The sequence below is a fragment of the Mustela putorius genome, unplaced genomic scaffold (genome assembly GCF_011764305.1).
Source record: "Mustela putorius furo isolate JIRA1106 unplaced genomic scaffold, ASM1176430v1.1 tig00003834_pilon_pilon_pilon, whole genome shotgun sequence".
Classification (NCBI taxonomy): Eukaryota; Metazoa; Chordata; class Mammalia; order Carnivora; family Mustelidae; genus Mustela; species Mustela putorius.
In genome coordinates this window covers 87271207-87290906 of record NW_025421987.1, presented here as the reverse complement: position 1 = coordinate 87290906, position 19700 = coordinate 87271207, and the positions used below count along the sequence as shown (strand labels likewise).

The window sequence follows — 19700 nt, the reverse complement described above, 5'->3', positions numbered from 1 at the left end:
CCCCATTCCCCTCATTTTTGTAAATCAGGGCAAAATGCAATAAAACGGCAAATAGTAGCATTGGCTACCTGAACAGACGGAGATGGGAATGCTGCTGGAACTCCACAGATGGCAGGAAGGCAGCTGCACACACCCAGCAACAGAAATTGTTCAATACTATTGCACCGCTCACTAGCTAAGGTGAGAAGCCCGAAATTATACGAGGAATAGCGTGATGGGCCTGTAGAAGAGTGAAGGAGGTTCAAAAGTCAGATAGACTCCAGTCACATGCCTTCTGAATCAGGGGCCACTCAGGGAGCCAAAAGGATTCTGCAGGTCTACCCCACATTCATTTTCTAGAACCAGTGGTACCGCTAGTTCCTAACACAAATCAAAGGCTTTTTAATCATGAGGTCAACTGAGATTGTATATATGAAAAGTGCTTTCTGAACAGTAAAGTATCTGTGTTAGATTATTCCCAGATTAAATAAGAGGAAATGTACTTTCTCAGGGACAGTTCGATCTTTGTGTAATCTTGACTCGGTATCCCAATCTCTAATCTACTCAGTTCCTTCAAATTCCTTTCTAGAAGATACCCTGTGTACTTACTTGGGCATGGGGATTGGACCATTACCACCCTTTTGCAGACTTGTGTGTCCATCTTGCCTGATGGGAGGACAACCCAACTAGCCACAGGAAGCCAGGGGGACGCTGGGCAGATCACGGGAAAGTGACCAGATGGGAGATGGAAGGACAACAAGGTAGCTAAACCAACAAGAAACGAGTCAAGAAGAAAAGAGCAACAAAATGTATTTAAAAACAGACTTCTCCAGTTGTCATTTTGAATGAAATATCTAACAATTAACCCCAACCCTTTATATTGTGTTTCTTTTGCTCTTGGAGTCCTCTTGCGGCATTAATTCTTGAAACTCAGGCAGCAGCACCGGACATTAAATCCCCAAAGGGAGAGGTATTATTAAACCTTTTGCTGGCCAGCCTTTTCTGAACACAAATGGGCAAATTCTTAAGCCCTCTTATTCATCTCATGACGATCATTAGAGAAAAAAAATTAAGCCAAACTTGCATATTAAAAATAAGAACAAAAACACACACACAAAAAAACCCCTGTAGATAATAAATATCGCTGATTCACTTATTTTAAACAAAGTCCAATTTTATTCACTCTTAATACCCTTGCAGTCCATTGTATACCTTCTGCACTGATCCTTGGTTCAGTAGCTGTTTGATACCTGAAAAAAGAGGGAACAAGTGGTTCCATCAATAAAAGGTGATTTCTGTAGAGTTTAAAGAGCAGGTTTCATGGGAAGGCTCACAAAAAGCTGTATGACAGCTGTGGATCCGAATTAAACAAATAACTACTCATGTTCAAGTCTATTGCATGTGGATCCCCTCAACCCCCCACAGGCACAGGTATGTCCAAGACTGCCCCTTGTCTCTTTCTGTCTCTTAGGCACACAGACCACGCACATATCCCACAAAACCCTATCCAATGAGAAATGTGAAGAGGCCATCAAAAAGGAAGTAAAGCTCTTCAGTGATCTTCCGTTCCTTCTTCCTTGTCCTCTTTTCAGTTTTGATCTTTTTCACCATTCTCCTTCCTCTTCCTAATTAGGATGCACCAGCAGGCCCCTTGCCTCAAGCAGCCCTTGCTGACGCCACCCCTCTGAGCCTCTAGCCCTGCTAATGTCTACCTGATACTTCCCTTTATGGTTTGGTCCAGCTAATTTGTTTTATATGATTCCAATTCACATGCATTCACATTCACACGTCCTCGGTTTCAAAGCCCAACTCATACAGCTCTTTGTAAAATAGTGACAGAAGAATTCTGAATATCTCCTTTACAGGAAGTCAAGTTCATTTTCTGGTCCTGTGTTTGCTGTCTGATGTCCCTTAAGGGTTTTGTTTTTTTTTACCCATCCTCTTTAACCACTGTTCTCATAGTCACATGCCACAGACATACACACATGCGCACACGTTCTCTCTCTCATTAGACTGCTCACCTTCTCTTGCTTCCTCTGTTAACTGTTCTTTTGGAAAATCCACATCAAAAGTGATTATCAAAGAGCCCTTGATGTTGTTGTTGTCAAAGTTGGGGAGCCCTTCTCCTTTCTTCCATAGCTTGGCTCCTGGTCTGGTGATCTTATCCCGGGAAATATGTACCTAGAAAGCAAATGGGTAGGGGGCACCTGAGTGGCTCAGTTTGTCGAGCATCTGCTTTCGACTCAGGTCATGATCTCGGTGTCCTGGGATCAGGCCCCACGTCAGACTCCCTGCTCAGCGGGAGGTCTGCTTCTCTCTTTCCTCCCCACTCATGCTCTCTCTCGCAATCTATGCCTCTCTCTCTCTCAAATAAATAAATACAATCTTTATTTAAAAAAAAAAAAAGAAGATGGGGCGCCTGGGTGGCTCAGTGGATTAAAGCCTCTGCCTTCGGCTCAGGCCATAATCCCAGGGTCCTGGGATCAAGTCCCACATCGGCCTCTCTGCTCAGCGGGGAGCCTGCTTCCCCCTTCTCACTCTGCCTACCTCTCTGTCTACTTGTGATCTCTGCCTGTTAAATAAATAAATAAAATCTTTAAAAAAAAAAAAAAGAAAGAAAGAAAGCAAAAGGAAATGGGACCAGACTAGGACTCTTGAAATACAACACACGGCTTCTAGTGAGCCCTGGTGTCCAGAGCTCCTGTCACAGTTCAGCACAGCATCAAAGATGAGGGGACAAGGGAAACATCACTAGGACACTGCAAGCCAAAGAAATACGTTTTCAAAATAAAAAGAGAAATCAAACACGTAATCCCCAAACCACCCACATGAAGGTTTTAAAAGGACAGGAAGCAGGAAAATTGGTGTGTTTACCTTGTGGCCATCCAAGTGAGTAATATCCATATCAAAGCCCACCAGAGACTCCACTAGTGAGATTGTCACATTTGTGTATAAATCATCTCCTCTCCTTTCGAATATTGGGTGTCTAAAAACAGAACAAGGTAAAAATCAAAATTTTCCATCTTTCTTTGGAAAGCATTCAAAAATATTTTAGAAAAATCTTGTGGAAAGGATGAATACCCCTCTTTCAAACAATAAACATTTATTAGATATTCCTTTGTGTATAGTATTAATTGAAACTACAAAGTTCTATAAGATTTATAAATCCTAAGCTTAAGGAGCTTATAAATCAGTAGAAGGCAGAGGTAAAAGTAATTACTAAAAAAGTAAAAGTAAAAAAAGTAAAATTACTAAAAAGTAAAAGTAAAATTACTCCTACAGTAAAAGTAGGAGTAATTAGATTACAGAAAAGAGAAAGACAAGTTCTGGCAGTGAGGACTGGGCAATGGGCATCAGGAACGGGTTTGGGAAGGTCTCCAGAGCTGGGCTCAAGGCCAGGTCAGCTCTAGAGACGCAGATCACATGTTCAAGTTTCTCTGGGAAAATATGAGAAAGATAAAGTAGGTAAGGAAGCTGGGGAAAGTCTGAGGCAGTGAGGGCCCATTTATCCATATTTACGTGGGAAACTTGTTTTACTGAGTCCTCAGAAGCAGAGGTACCACTGCTTCTCAAGGTGGTAACAGGACAGAAATAAAAAACCGGAAAGCTTGAGCCCCGGGCAAAATTCTTATATAAGCAGCACTTCATGCTAAAGAGAAGCTGCAGATTATGTAATAGAAGGTCCTTTCTATCTCAAGTCTTCCATCCTTGTATGGTGCCATGCTTCCTCAGTCGAAATCTCAGGTCTCCTTGAGACGCATTTGTGTTTGCCTCTCTTTTACAACTCCTTACTTGTCTCATCAGTTTTTCATTCCAACATCTTTTGGTTTTGTAGGTCCTGAGTAAATATGTTAACAGCTCAATCCTCAGCCACAACCGCATTGTGTATTGTAGAGTTACAAACGATCATTTAGGGTATGAAGGGCATGGACAGAGAGTAAACTCTAACAGTGTCCTGGTGGCTATCCATTTGTCTCTATCCTAATCCAACTCATCTGAAAAGCAGGGGCTAAAGAGACGGTCTCCAAAATCTGATCACTTACTTGACAACTTTGATTCGGAACCGCAGGTCCCCTGGCTCTCCATCCACGTGAGGCTCACCTAGTTCGAAGAGATGATGGCACATTTAAGTTGCACATTACGCATGCTACAAATCTATCTGCAGTTTAGGAGAATTTTTTAAAGCCACTACCTTAGGTATGGTCTATCGAGTCTATCTGTGAAAGCAGTGTCTCTAACTGGTTATATCAACTTTCAGATTATTAGTGAAGATCACCTGTATCTCAGGCACAGCAATAAATAACTTGACCTGTTTCCTAAACAAAGAAAGATTCATTGATTTCTTGAACCTAAAGTCTTAAAGCTTCTTTTCTTTCAGAAACCTCAAAGGGGAGTTCTGAGAGCCTTTGATTAATGCCAACCAGAGCTACGTATCTTCTTTCGCTGCTGAGTTAAAATTAATTCATTAGGGTCTGAACACCCTAAATTTTGAAATAACTTAGACTACTAGATAAAAAGCTACTAGTTAGCTTTTGGCCATGGTATTCTAAAGATAATCTGTAGTGCTATGGTTTAAGGTGAACATCCAGGAAGGCCACGAAAGGCTTTCTGCGCCCTAAAACTGACTGGAGAGTGTTGGAAATGATACATGCATTTACTATGTGGCCATTAGGATATGATGTGAGGTGGGGGTGGCTGGTATTCACAAGCACACAGAGAACACAGAATTATGACAGTAAAACATCAATATCAGCGTTTCACCTTCTCCGATAAAGGGGTACTCCATGCCATCTCTCACCCCAGGTTCTATTTCTACCTCCAATGTTCGTTCTTCATTCACTAGTCTAAAATAGAATTTAAAAAGAAAAAAATGAAAATACAAACCAAACTCCACATACACATAATTAATTTTTTCTGTTCTATCAGAGTTGTTTCTTGAAAGACTATTCCATCCCTCTAGTTGACACAACCATCTGAGATCTATTTACATCTCCTACATGCCAAAAGCCAGGGCAAAACTACTATTTATTATACAATCTTGTGGCTGTTGCCTCCAAAGAAGCCTGCAGTAGACTGATTACTTTAAGCTGAGTGATCAATAATAGAGAAAACTACTCACTCTTACATAAATTTCCATCTGGAAGGACAGGAATCAGAAGCAAAGTTTATCCTATCTGATATTTTTCCTGATCCCATAAAGAACTGATCTAGTTTTGATATATATATATAAAATACAGTCAATTAAATAGTTATATTTATGGCATAATCAGCAAATAGTACTTCTCTCATCTGCGGTGTTAGCTGGATATATTTGACTGCTCTACTATTCCAAGTAGGAAAAATGTAACATTAACATTTGCTAAGTATATTCAGCGATAAAGGGCACAGCTTATTAGTTCAGAAATACAGAAGGAGATATACTTTTGGGAAAAATAAAAAGATATATCTTTTTATAAGATAGAGCAAGACATATCTTTGCTCTATCCTCTGGTGCAATGTGAAAAAGAGAGAGAAAGGAGGGTGCCGGGAGATAGGGGGAAAAAATCTCGGTATGGACCACGAGCATTTTATGAAACAAGTGAGAGGATGAGTGTCTCAGTGGAACAGAGAAGGTGCTCACTTGACCTTACTTGACGTGCTTACTTACTTGACGTTAGGGCACTCATCACAGACCACCTCCTGGGTCATCTGGAAACGCCCTGGGCCCAACTGGGTAGTCCGCATCTCTTGCCGGCAATTGCATTTTCGTTTGCCCGGAGCCTGCCTTGCCACAGGTTTGTTTCGAACTACCTAAGAAGTACATAAACAACATCAGCTTCTCTCCCTATAAAAGAGCCTCTGGTTTCCTCAGCTGATCAGGGCTGAACAGGTGCTGGGGCTGGAATGTTCCCTTCTCTGGCAAGCTATCCTCCAGGGAGACCTAATGCTGAGAGAAGCCTTTGTGGAGTTACAAATCAGCCCCCATCCCATGCAGGAATGAAGCAAACGGATACTTAAACGACTCCACATCTGAAGCTGGAGGAGAGAGAGGGGATTAAAAAAGAAGAGAACTGAAAAATGAGGTGGATGATATCGGCATTTCTAAGGCACAACTAAACACCACAGAGTTGAAGCCGTTCACAGACTTGCTATCTTTTAAGAAATCTGAGCCGTGCAAAGCACAGGCCCTGGAGAACAACCATGGCCTTGAAGAGCTGGTATTGGCTGCCACCATACCATTAGCTATGATAAATCTAATGAAAACACTTGCTTGTTTCAGGCAACTCAGTTTAGGACGGTTGCCCACTACTATCTCACATCAGATACTGAACATGTGAGGGACACAATGATCATCTCTTTGTCGCCACCTGCAACCAGACACCCTGCTCCCTCAAGGTACGTGGGAACCCAGACACATGAAGAACTGTATTCTGGGTTTTGCCTGTTTCATCAGTCAGACGCCTAATCATAAGGGACATGTTCACACAGCAGGATGAGACAGACGCTCAGGAGGAAAGCCCCTTCCAGCCCACAAATACATGAAAGCCTAGGTCAATGGAATAAATGACAACAGTAATTAGAGCAGACACTCTATGACACTTACTCTGTGCCAAACAAACAATGCACTTTTACATACATGAACTTGCTTGATCCTTGCATCAACTTCATGAAGTAGATAGTGATACGGTCTCCGTTTTATAAGGGAAGTAATGAAGGCACAGAAAGGTTCAGGAACATGACCAAGGTCACGTAACTAATATATGGCAGAACCAGTATTTGAAATTAGGCAGTCTAGCTCTGAAGTCTGTGCTTTTAATTACCATGCTTTCTTCAAGGTCATTCTTCCTTGAAAAAGGATCATTTAAATGGCAAGGCAGACATCCTTTACAACAACTGGATTTTTGTGCTAACTGAAGAGTGATATACACAGGGTATTAGTAATGACTGCAGACAACATGTCTGGAGGGAACAAGGGAGTTCATTAGGCTCACCACCTTCTCCTACCTCAACAACCTATCTTGCTTTTGAAGGAGAGATGTCCCGAATACTCAGACCGAAGCACTGTATTGGAAGCCCATGCACCCTCTGCAACTATCCAGTCTTCTTTCAACTACTTGGAGCAAAAGCACAACTAATGAGAATGCTTCCTGTCAAGCTGGTATGTAAGCATGGGCTACTGGCTATCTCCTCCAAAATCCTCTAAAAACTAAAAGGAAACATGGATTTCAGGAAACAATTATAACACACAATTGGTTGGAAAATTCCAGAGATGGAAGGCTGTTTGGAACTAGCATGTGTACAGTGTAGTGGCTACAGCTTGGGGCAGCAGCTAGTGGGGGCCACTGCGGAGATGCTAGAGAAAAGTAGTTGAAGTTCTGCTCTCACCTTTCTCTTGAACTGCCTTGGGACAAGCACTGCTTGGCCCCCTCTTCCAAAACAACAGACCCCAGACACCAAACAAAACCAAAAAACCCCCAAAAACCTTCAAGAACATAGACAAATAAAACACAGTTAAAACCACTACGAAAAGGTTTGCCCCAAGATGCTCTACCAGGGAAAGAGACTTGCTGACACCCATGGGGGAAATGCAAGCTCAAAGGCCAAAAAAAAATTCTGGACACTTGAGGAGTCCAACTATATAGCCCCCACCTGCAGAAAAGACAACAAACTGGATAAAACATATATTTTAAGCAAATGTATTAGAGAAGACAGGCCAAGAATTTAAAATAAGCATGGTAATATTTAAGGAGATAAGGAAAGACCTTAGCGATAATGTAAGGATCCAGTATAGTTGTTATGTATAAAAACGTGAATTGAAATAAAAAAGCAGCAAAGGGGATATTATTAGGATAGACATAGTTGAAGACTATAGTGAGGAAGAAGTCCAAAATAAGGCACTCTCCTAGAAGGAAGCAGAGAAGGCTAAAGAACTAGAATGGGTTTTTTGTTTGTTTGTTTTTATATTTAAAAGAAAGTTAAGAGCAGATAGAAGGAGAAATGCCAACAAAGAGGATTATGTATTTGAAAAAATAACAAATAAATTTTCCAGAACTAAAAAGAGATGAATAACCTCAAATGAAAAGATCCCAAGGTTTAAGTAGAAAATATAAGTGACCTGTTTTCTGATTTTAGGGCAGAAAAGAATTTCTTTCTTTCTTTCTTTCTTTTTTTTAAGATTTTATTTATTAATTTGAGAGAGAGAGAATGAGAGGGTGTGAGAGAGAGAGAGCATGTGAGCGGGGAGGGCCAGAGGGAGAAGCAGGCTCCGTGCCAAGCAGGAAGCCTGATTTGGGACTTGATCCCAGGACTCCAGGATCATGACCCGAACCAAATGCAGTCACTTAATCAACTAAGCCACCCAGGCAACCCCCAGAAAGAATTTCTTAAACAAGATACAAAAACTAATCATAAAAGTAAAGACTGATAAATTTGGCCACGTTAAAATTAACTACTTCTGTTCATTTTAAATAAATCTTCAATATAATGGAAACACAAGTTACAAACTGGCTACCTCTAGCCAACAAAGGTTAATAGTAAGAATAAACTATTCTTAGAAATCAATAAGAAAAAGGCAAAAAAAGTGGGCAAAATATGAACAGATTTCCCAAGAGAGAAAACAAATATGGTCATAGATGTTTATCCTAATTATGAATTAAGAAAATACATATCAAGACCACAATGACATAACATCTCTGCCCACTTGATGGGCAAAAACTGAAAAATCTAATAATTCTGTTTTAGAGGGACAGAATATCTACAGAATCTCATGAACTGCTGGTGGAAGTGCTGGTAGTCATCAATGGAGAAAACAATAGGGAATCATCCTGTACAATCACACTAGTTCAGAATCCCCAGCAATTTCATTCTTCCATATATACACCCAAGAGAAATTCTTGCTCACATGTACTTGGATGTACGTACAAGTTCATTTAACAGCACTGTGAGGAAGTGGGGAAAAAAAAAAAACCCACCCTGGAAATAACCTACATGCTTACTGATACAGTAACATTCATAATAAGATTCTGTTCAGCAGAATTACAGTGACAGCAACAGGCACCAACCTTGGTAACATAACAGTGAAAGAAGCCAGTCCCAGGAGGGAAGGTATGGTGTGATACCATTTTTACAAGGTCAAAAACAATGAAAACACAATGACATATTATTCAGGTATTCATACACATGTAATACAACAAAGAGACAAGAGTAACAAGGGAATGATAAAGACCAAACTCAGGAGGGCAGCTAGCTCTGAAGGGAGGCAGAGGGATGGAAGCAGGACGTAGCACAGGGCAGATATGAGTGGTGGTCTTCTTGTAGTTAGTTCTTGGGCTAGGCAATGAGTTCATGAAACAAGAGCTGTGCATCATGAACCACCGATTATGATTAACTCAATTCAGTACATCTGGTTACTCCCCCGACTCCCAAAAGACCGAGAAGGTACTCAGAAATTCCTTGTTTTTGGTCAAAAGAACAAGTTCTGGGAGTTAGTATGAATAGCTGTATTGTTTGAACTTACTTCCACAAAATTTCCTGCATATACTTCTTCCAAAGTGACTTCTAGATCTACAATGATATCACTGCCTCTTGGAATATTTCGGTCTTGCTGACGAGGGGTTCCTCCAAACATGAAACCAAAATCTCCAAAGAAGCTGTGGATAAATGTAAAATCATCAGGAAAAGAAAGCAGAGCTCGTATCTGCAATTATTTACTTTTCTTCACATGGATACAATATTGTCTCCTACCAACATATTTATAAAACCGGACATTTTTAATACATTGAAGTTATACAACATACACAATTTTTAATTTATACAATATCAACTATATTGCCCTGCCACAAAAAAATTTCTTTTAATAAATATTGTCCAGACATACAGCATAGTGCATAAATACAGTGTGCCAATGAATTCAAAGTTGGGTTAATCATGAAAATAATAATTTGTTTTAATATGGAGGAATATCAGGATATAATAGACTTACTGAAAAAGGGCATAGTATTTATAAACTCAGATGATTCTGACTCTAATGGTAATTTTGAACATTTTGAGCATTCACTTCGTATATTTAGAAACTAGCTCTAGTTAAAGAAGCTACTGTTCTATATAAAACTCTTGGGTACGTAATTAAATAAGCTAAAAAAGCGTCAGCCTTAGTAGAATGCTGGACCTTAAGAAAAAGGAAGCTCTGTTCTCCACAAAAGCTAAATCAATTTTTCTAAGTAACAAAAACATCACTTTGAATTAATACAAACAATGACCTTCAAATGTACAGGTGTTCTAATCTTAACATTAATTTTTGATGCTAAGAAGCCTCAGATATTAGCAAGTGATGACATCTAGGTAACTCCCTCCCACCCACCAACTAATCTTGGTGAATAGATTCCTTGAATCTTAAACAAAAACAGACAGGGAGGATTTGCAGGGTCTGGGGAGAGGAGGTGGTTGCTGCAGATGGGAGCTTTCTCTTTCTGGTATCACTTCTAATAGCCAAGTGGAACAGGACACTTTCCTAGTAGGCTAACATAACCAAATCAAACCTGGGGAAGAGAAGGATTTCCTAATTATACCACTCACATACCTTCACAAGTCCTGAAAAATCTACAGTTACCCACAAATACTAAATGGGGTAAACTACTGTATGCAAGAGTGATTCTTAACTTTCTTCGGGAAAGGGTTCACAAAGCCTTTTTAAGAAGAAAGGAATAAACCTTTTCCCCATAGGAATGCATGCTCAAACTTTTTTTTTGTTTATAACTTGATTTGAAACCCCAGATTAAGATCTTACATGGCATCATCAGGGCATATAGAAATTCAATAAAGAGGGGTTCAAAGAGAGTGAGAGAAAGGTGGGGATTATTCCAGCCATTTAGCACTCCCAGAAAGTGATGTGCAAAAGGAGATAAAGAGCCTCTACCCTAATTCCTTCCACCAATGCTGATTACCATAGATACCCCTCTCTCGTTGACAGAATGAAAAAGAGGCAGTTCTGGGTATGGGGGTAGGAATTTCCCTCACTCTTTCTGCTTATGAGAATAACTTTATGCATTAACGGTTTGCAGATTCTAAGAGAAAAGACAACACATACTGGTTTCCAACATATGGGGCCCCTAGCATCGTCACGGTCAATGTGATTGAACAGTGAGCTGGATGGACAGCACTTTCGGGGCTATCTTTTTTGGAGCTTTATGAAAATAGAAGAGTGCATTCCCACAGGGAGGAGGATGACTGACCTCTTGGTCAAGAATCAGTTGAATTTTATTCTTCATCAAAAGCTTCTGAACAAGGGAGCAAGGATAAATCTTTAATAATAATCCAGTGATCCACTCTCAGATACTAACTTTGCAAATAGGCAAATTACTTACTGTGAAAAAATGTCTCCATGGGAGCTCTGATGACCATCTTTTAATCCCTCTTCACCGTAAGTATCATATTGTTTCCGTTTTTCACTATCTGACAGAACCTGGGGACAAAAGCCAGCGGAGGAAAAGATCATGAGTTGGTTATATGCGATTAAGGTACATTCGTATTTATGCTGTATTTTTAGACTGATACGGTCTCTATCATTTTTGTGGAATGCAGTTTTCATTTGATATGGTATTAAGGCAAGTATATATTTTCTTCAGCAGACTAAATTCTTTGATGCACTGTTCATTTTGGAACTTCACAGTGCTCAATTCCTGTCTTTACCAAAATTGGCCTAGTCACATAAAAATCATATCTGAGATTAGCAATGTGGGGGTAAAAGGGAGGGCAACAACAGAAAAGAGGTGAGATGAATTCCACAGGTTTATTTCCCATGCAGTTTGATTATTGTGGTTGTGCTGTTCACCTCTATGACACAGTAGATCTCTGAACCATAGATTAGGATAGGACTATGACAGATTGTCATTAGTGATAGCAGCAGCAAAACGGGACAGCCTTAAAATCTGTCCACACCATATATGTGCCTCCCCTCCACACACATTAGAAGACTGACAGGTCAAGGTAATCCAATGATAGGCCCTTCAGAAAGGTCTATACTACTATATTTCATTATCCCTTTTCCATTTGGGGGTTAGGTAGAAATCCTTTTGTAGAAGAATGCTGTCTGCCACATATATGTTTAAGTTTGTAAACTTCTGAGTCTGAATTACAGAGTAAAATAACAAACAAAGAAACCACTGCTCTATGAAGACTGCTCAAGGATTATTTCACAGCTTGAAAAGATTGGGCCGATTCCATTTATAATACTGAAGAATATAAAAACAAAGTAAGCTTCCATACTCTTTAAAATCTGCTTTCAACTTGCCAAAAAAAGTAAAAGCTTCCCACCTATGTAGAGAAATCTGAAGTATACCCACACATATAATTTTTTTTGGAAGATTTTATTTATTTATTTGAAGAGATCATAAGTAGGCAGAGAGGCAGGTGGGGGTGGGGTAGGGGAAAGCAGGCTCTCCCTGCAGAGAGCCCGATGTGGGGCTCGATTCCAGGACCCTGGGATCATGACCTGAGCCAAAAGCCGAGGCTTTAACCCACTGAGCCACTCAGGAGCCCCGACCCACACATATAATTTTGACAACTAAATAATTTTATACCTCCTTTGTTATTCTGAATCGAAATATTTAGACAGCAGATTGAGGGGAAAGTTATTTCAAACCCATACTTGCACTGGCTCAGGGAAAGAGAAGCTGGAAGTAGATGGGACCTGCTAACTCAGCAAAATAAACGGAAGATCTGCCTGGCATATATAAACAGGACACACTTTGGCTACGGGCTGAGTGATGTGTAAGAAGCCACTGCAAAAATTTTCTTTTTCTATATTTATCTGATATGTTACAAGAAATTGAATGTATGACAGAGAATATTCTTTTTTTTTTTTTAAGATTTTATTTACTTATCAGAGAGAGAGAGAACGAGTGCGCACAAGCAGGGGGAGTGGCAGGCAGAGAGAGAAGCAGACTCCTCGCCAAGCAAGGAGCCCAAAGTGGGACTCAATCCTAGGACCCTGGGATCGTGTCCTGAGCCAGAGGCAGACGGCCTAACAGACTGAGCTATCCAGGCATCCTGAGAGAGAGAGAGCATTCTTTTTTTTTTTTTTTTTTTAAGATTTTATTTATTTGACAGAGATATAGAGAGCATGAGTAGGCAGGAGTTGCAGGCAGAGGGAGAGGGAGAAGAAGATTCTTTGCAGATCAGGGAACCCGACTCGGGGCTTGATCCCAATCATGAACTGAGCTGAAGGAAGCCGGTTAACTGACTAAGCCACCCAGGCACCCCAAGAGAAAACATTCTTAAAAGCAGAGACAAATGGGTTAGTTCAGAAGTGACCAGAGTACTTGACTAAAGGTACTATGACAGCTCACATGAAAGGAATGTTTTAGTAAATATCCTTAAAAAAATTAGCTATTTCGGGGAAGTAGAAATGGGCAAACTTAAAAAAACAAACAAACAAAAAAGACAACTCTTATTACCATGTGATCTGGCCTTCCAATATTTTTACTTTCAAGTCTCCTGTGGGTTTATCTCGACAAAGAAATGAACCCCACATTTGGGTCTATTAGAAATACCACTTCAAAACCCCCGAACAGAGACATCTGGATGGCTCAGTCGGTTAAGCATCTGTCTTCAGTTCATGATGCCAGGGTCCTGGGATTGAGTCCCACGTCAGCCTCCTTGCTCAGCAGGGAGCCTGCTTCTCCCTCTGCCTCAGCTATTCCCCCTGCTTATGCTCTCTCTCTGACAAATAAATAATCAGATCACAAGTAGGCAGAGAGGCAGGCAGAGAGAGAGGAGGAAGCAGGCTCCCCACTGAGCAGAGAGCCCGATGCAGGGCTCGATCCCAGGACCCTGGGATCATGACCTGAGCTGAAGGCAAAGACTTTAAACCACTGAGCCACCCAGGTGCCTCATAAATAAAATCTTAAAAAAAAAAAAAAGCCACACACACAAAAACAAAACCCCCAAAGACTATTTTAGAGTCAGTCTTTTCATGGACAGCAAAGACATCTGGAGTAACTGCACACCCCCCCTCAAACTATCCTTAAAGTTATCTATTATAATTCACTTCCTCCTCAGTTTTTTTTCTGTCCAAGGAAAGTGATTTTATTCCATGGTCTTGGAAACTAGTTTATTTTCAAAAGAAAATAAAGGTTCTTAGATGATTGGCCAATCAACTCAGAGTCTCAACTAATTAAGATGCCAGCAGTAATCCCAGTTCAGTAGAGAAGACAGATTTGTATTCACAGAAGACTCTTCAACTTAACCGGGATTTTGATTTGTGAACACTAATTTATCTAAGGACCAAAGGCAATGAAGTGAGTGATACAAAGAAAAAAGAAAATTTGAACTAGTGATTAGAAAGGTTCTTAGAGTTAAATAAACTGCAATCTCATAAATGATTTATATATAGCCTGCTTAGATTGTCACTTAAGAACATGGTAGACTTCAAGGATTTTGTTTTTTTTAAGAGACACACAGAGAGAATGAGTGAATATGAGAGTAGTGGGTGAAAGGCAGAGGGTGAGGGAGAGAGAGAATCCCAAGCAGGCTCTACACTCAGCACGAAGCCTGATGCAGGTCTCAATCCCATGACCCTGAAATCATGATCTGAGTTGAAATCAAGAGCCAGATGCTTAACCAACTAAGCCACCCAGACGCCCCAACATGGTAGCCTCTTTAAAGAACATGACAAATTTTTAGCAACAGCTTCCCTAAAAAATATTTTGGACTATTGGGTTCCTAGCAAAAAAAGGAAATATTTATGGGAAAATAGTGCAAAATATGGAATCCATATTATCAAGAAGAACCAAAATGTTATGTATAATTTAAGAGAGTCCACCAACGCTCTCAAATTTATTTGTGGGACCTAGGTTAGGAATTCCAGTCCTATAGGAGCCCTGAAGGTGTCAATAGAAGAAAGGGAGGGCCCCATTAGCTTTAGGTTTCTCCTCGGTTTAAATCACTGTTTTAGTTCAGTGGATTCTTTAATCTAGGCTTTGGGATCCCTTACCTTTGGGGTTTTTCCCACTACTAACATATTTTTCAGATTTTGTTCCAGGCTTCTCACTATCCAGGGATTTAACTTGAATTCAGAAGTTTTAGCTCCATAACTTTCAGAGTTAAATTATTTTTTCCTGTGCCCTTTTAGAAAATGGGAGTGTTAGCACTAGAGTGATAACACTGTAATGTAAAAACTGAAATCTAAGAAAGCGGTTTAAATGTTCTCACCATAAAAAGAAACAAATAAGTGCTGTGCTGGATGTGTTAGTTAATTACATGGGAAGAGTTCTTTCACAATGTACACATATATCAAATCATTTAAACATGCTATCATTTTATTTGTCAATTATATCTCAATAAGGCTGAAACCCCTCCCCCATCCGGATCTCTTATTCTATTTCTAGAGGAAAAGTGAATTGCAACATATGAAAAATAGCTTCCTCCTAATAGAGGAAAGATTATTAGAACTTATTTGTAAAATTTTTTCACCATAGTGTTGAAAGAATCTATGTACAAAAGTTTTCCAATAATAAGTAACTTATTAAGCATTCAAAATATATTCCTTGGTGTAATTAATAATGGAATAAAAAATGGGAATAAGAATATGCCCAGCTCTGCTATATTTCATGGTATCCTAGTGCAGATTAAATGAGATGATGCTGATAAAAGCATCTACATCTCCTGATTAGAGGCTGCAAATTATAAACTGTAGCTGTTTTGACTGATCTGCACAAAAAAGAAATTTTAAAACTGAATCAGTTACCAACATTTTTCAATCAAAAGAATTACATAAAAATCTGGATTTCCACTTCTCTTAAAAAATTACATGATCTGGCAACACTGTTTCCATTTGTACATGGCAAAACTGGCTGGGTTTGAGTAAGAGCTGTCCCCTTGAAAATGGGCAAGAAGGCTTCAGTTTGTCACAGTCCTCAACAATCCCTGTTGATTCCGAACATGGAGGCAGAATATTCACTGTCACATTTTACCTTATAACTGCCTTGCATGTCATGCGTCTGCTCCATGTATGCATGTGGATTTACGAACCTCATTTAAATTTTGTTTCTATTTCTGGTTCTAGCTCCCAAACTGATTGAATGATGATCAATCTACTCATTAACCTACCAACCTTTCTTTCTTTCTTTTTTTCATCTTTTTCACCTGAATCTCCTTAATCAAACAAAAACTAGTATGAAAAAAAATAGGAAATAGCATATACTAACCTTAATATACAATATAGCAGTAAGCACTACTTTTATTTTTATCTATTGTCTCTTTTTAAAAAGAAGTGACCTGAAAGAAAGGAGTGTTACTCTGTGTTATGCTGACTTTTCTCTATCTGTAGGTCTTATTTTTTATTTATTTATTTTTTAAAAGATTTTATTTATTTATTTGTCAGAGAGAGAGAGCACAAGCAGGCAGAGTGGCAGGCAGAGGCAGAGAGAGAGAAGCAGGCTCCCTGCTGGACAAGGACCCCGACGCGGGACTCGATCCCAGGACCCTGGGATCATGCCCTGAGCCGAAGGCAGCAGCTTAACCGACCGAGACACCCAGGCGTCCCTATCTGTAGGCTTTATTCATACTTCATCCTTTTTCCTGACTCACCTCATAAGCAGCACCTAGATCCTGGAATTTCTCCTGAGCTCGAGGATCATCAGGGTTCCGGTCAGGATGAAGCTGTAGGGCTAGTTTCCTGTAGGCCTTTTTAATGTCTTTTATAGAGGCACTTCGAGGTACCCCTAAGATCTTATAGAAATCTCGCCTGGGGAATAGGGAGGGGAGAGAGTACTTCATTAAAGAGTCATACATTACATTTTTAAAAGCCAAATATTTTTCCTTTACATTTAGATTTGTATATAAGCAAAGAGGTATGAAAATGAAGGTATACTTGTGACACACTTTTAGAGAACACATCAGAATTTGTGATGAGTCTTATAAACTGAAATAGTCATAATGAGAGGCTATGCACTTTTTGAACTTGGCTAGAATTATTCAAAACATCTGTGGTACACTTCTCTTAGAACTATCTTCAGGCAAGAAAACTATTTTACTTATGGCCACAAGTTATTTTCAACCAAAAACCACATAATCAAATTAATATTCTCCTCTTCCCTTCCCTCTATTAGTGACTTAAATGATTTCTGGCTGTTTCCAAAGGTCAAATAAAACCCAAAAGATAATTTTCTTTATTCAAAAAGATTCCATCACATAAATGTTCTAATAGTAGCTTTGTTTGGAATGTTAAACATGAAGTGACTGAAATTAACTTGAGAGGTTACCATAGAGGTTAAGCCAAAATCCAGTAAGAACCCTGAAGAAAGAATAACATACATTTGGAAATATGAATTGTGGTGTTATTTTGCTAAAAGTGAGAGAAAATATCAGTCTTGCAGTCATTGCTAGTGGTTATACTGGTTTGTCTTGGTCAAGTCTTAATGACAGACAGCTGCTGAAGCCCATATGCAAGAGCCTAAAGTCTCAGCAGCTACAAATACATATATGGCATGAGCTGGGAGATAAAGTACAGATTCGCTGACCTCCTGGCAAGGGACTATGCTGGAACCAAATTAACTATAAAAGGAATCTTTGCAAGAAGGACCAATGGATGGAACAGACTATAATAAATTTTCAGAGCAGGAACTATAGCCCATAGAAGACGCCAAAAAAATAATCGTTGAATGAAATGAATAATTAAGCATGATCACAGAAACCTACTCCTTTTGCCAGAGTCACTTGAGCCATCAAAATTTATTCTGAAAATGCATTTCTCAACACAGGGGATGGGAAAGTTGTTCACAATGGACATGCTAATGTAGTAGTGATGGTGATTTTAAAATGCAATGGGGATAAAATGCACTGGGGTGCTAGGAGATACAAGACAGAACATTGAACAAATTATTTCATAAGATCTTAGTCCCATTTTGGAAAGTCATTTAATCATTTCAGGTATAAGTCTGAAAAATTATCACCCCCCCAAGGGATTCCATGAAAAATAATTAGATGCTTTATCCTCTCCCCCAAAATTTGCAAAGCCCCAGAGATCTCTTGGGACAAGCATTAAATAAATAAAAAGGTTCACTAAAATTAATAACAAAAGAGCTTTTTAAAGAATGAGGCTTACTTAGAATATGCTTAATATTAAAATGGCTAAGTAACAGCCCAGAAAAATCAGGGAGAAGATGGCTGGCGTAGTTCAGCATCAATATTATAGTTCCCAAAAGACTTCTTCCCCGTCCCCCCCCAAAAGGTTGGCATTTAAAGCTACAGAATTAGCAAATTCATACTGACATTTTGTTTAAACATCTTAGGATATGTGTTGTTTTAAGTGAAGTACTAACAAAAACATACTAAGAAAAACAAAAGAGCATTACCTAGAAGAAACTAATTTTTTAAGCAATTTAAAATGCTTTACAGGAAAAAAAAATGACAGTAAATGTAAGCATATATGTATTGGGAAAAAAACTTTGAAGAAATAACAAGCACTTCAAAGTTTAAAGTTTTGCTAACCAGCATCTCCTCCAGTTAGAGAAACTTACGAATTGTTAGAAGCTAAGATTTCCCACACTCTAAAACATGAGCCTGGCATATCGTATCCTGTGGTCACCAGGCTTTAATACCATGGATCTAAAGGGTTGGAAGGATCCTTAAGAGTTCAGTTGGTCCTACTCCCTTCATACAGGGGGCACCTTATTATCTTCATGCTACAGATAAGACTTGAGGTGGTTCCTTAAGAGACACAGAATACATAAGTGGATTGGGGATGTGTGGTCTGGAATGGCTCACTACCTGTTGGTGAAATACTCTTCCCCGTCCTAAGATCATAAAGCTTCTCAAGAAGATACCACAAAGAGAGAAAGTGAAGCATGATGACAGCTTAGGCTGAATTATCTCAAGAAACCGGAAAGTACAAGAACTCTCCAAAGAGTCTGCCTTGCTCCCTCAATCCAATTTCCTTCAGTCCCAGCATGGTTTCTCTGTCTGTTCCTACCTCCTCACTCAGCCTCGCATCATAACCCACCCACTTTGATGTCAGCCCCCTCAGTGGCTGGCTGCAGGCTATATACATTGTAGGGCCCTCTTCTACAGCTCAGCAGCAACCCCACCCCCACGGTGTGTCCGGCTGTGCATCCAAATCCCACTCTTTGGGGCAAATCTAGCTCCAGGGGCCTCTGGACCTAAGCCCCTTCACTCGTGCCACCCACTGCTCTCCTCTCCACTCCCCGCGAGCCTGGCCCACAGGACCCATTCTTCTGCCCCCACCCTCACCTCAGCAACGCCCCTCTCTACTCCCTCAGTCTGGCGATGCTCCCTCATCCCCAGCCAAGACTGACAGACTCACGGGCCCCGTGCCCGCGGCTGCCTGTTCCTCACCCGGCGATCACGGCCCCGAGGAGGTAGAGCAGCAACAGGCAGAAGGTGCCCAGGTTTTGCGGGGCCATGGTTTCTCGGTGCCGGCCTCTGTGCCGGTCCCTAGCCCACGCGCTCCTCACAGCCTCCGCCGCCGCCGCGTCGGCTCACCAGCCCACCCGGCGCTGAGAGGCCGCCTCCCACCGGGATCTCCTCCTCGGTCCGCAGCGACAGCTAGCTCGCCCCCTCCTCTGCTAGTCCACTTCCCGGGAGTCCCGAGTCCCCGTGAGAGAAGCCCCCAGCAGGCGAGAGCCTATCGCTGCTCGGGACATCACACGCGGCCGGTGCCTCGCAGCCAATCGACGCAGTACACTTCACCTCCGAGGCGGCGCGGGCGGCCAGTTAGGCCTCCG

General features: G+C 40.5%; 1 protein-coding gene across 1 annotated transcript; it reads right to left on the bottom strand.

The window, feature by feature from the left end:
• Positions 1-1132: 1132 nt before the first annotated feature.
• On the bottom strand, positions 1133-19672 carry DNAJB11 (DnaJ heat shock protein family (Hsp40) member B11). Its single transcript, XM_004745199.3, has 10 exons — positions 19312-19672; positions 16546-16702; positions 11322-11419; positions 9476-9608; positions 5627-5769; positions 4741-4823; positions 4023-4080; positions 2854-2965; positions 2001-2160; positions 1133-1229 (listed from the first exon to the last, which is right to left on the bottom strand). Exons 1-10 carry the CDS (start codon positions 19377-19379, stop codon positions 1165-1167), a joined length of 1077 nt encoding a protein of 358 aa, XP_004745256.1. The 5' UTR covers positions 19380-19672; the 3' UTR covers positions 1133-1164.
• Between the last annotated feature and the right edge of the window lie 28 nt (positions 19673-19700).

Excerpts from the sequence above, each read along its gene's own strand:
- DNAJB11 (XM_004745199.3), bottom strand. The coding sequence starts at position 19,379 with ATGGCCCCGCAAAACCTGGGCACCTTCTGCCTGTTGCTGCTCTACCTC. Across the intron at positions 2,966-4,022 it reads TTCCGAATCAAAGTTGTCAA|ACACCCAATATTCGAAAGGA; the intron begins GTAAGTGATCAG and ends TTCTGTTTTTAG. Across the intron at positions 2,161-2,853 it reads CTCACTTGGATGGCCACAAG|GTACATATTTCCCGGGATAA; the intron begins GTAAACACACCA and ends TTTGCTTTCTAG.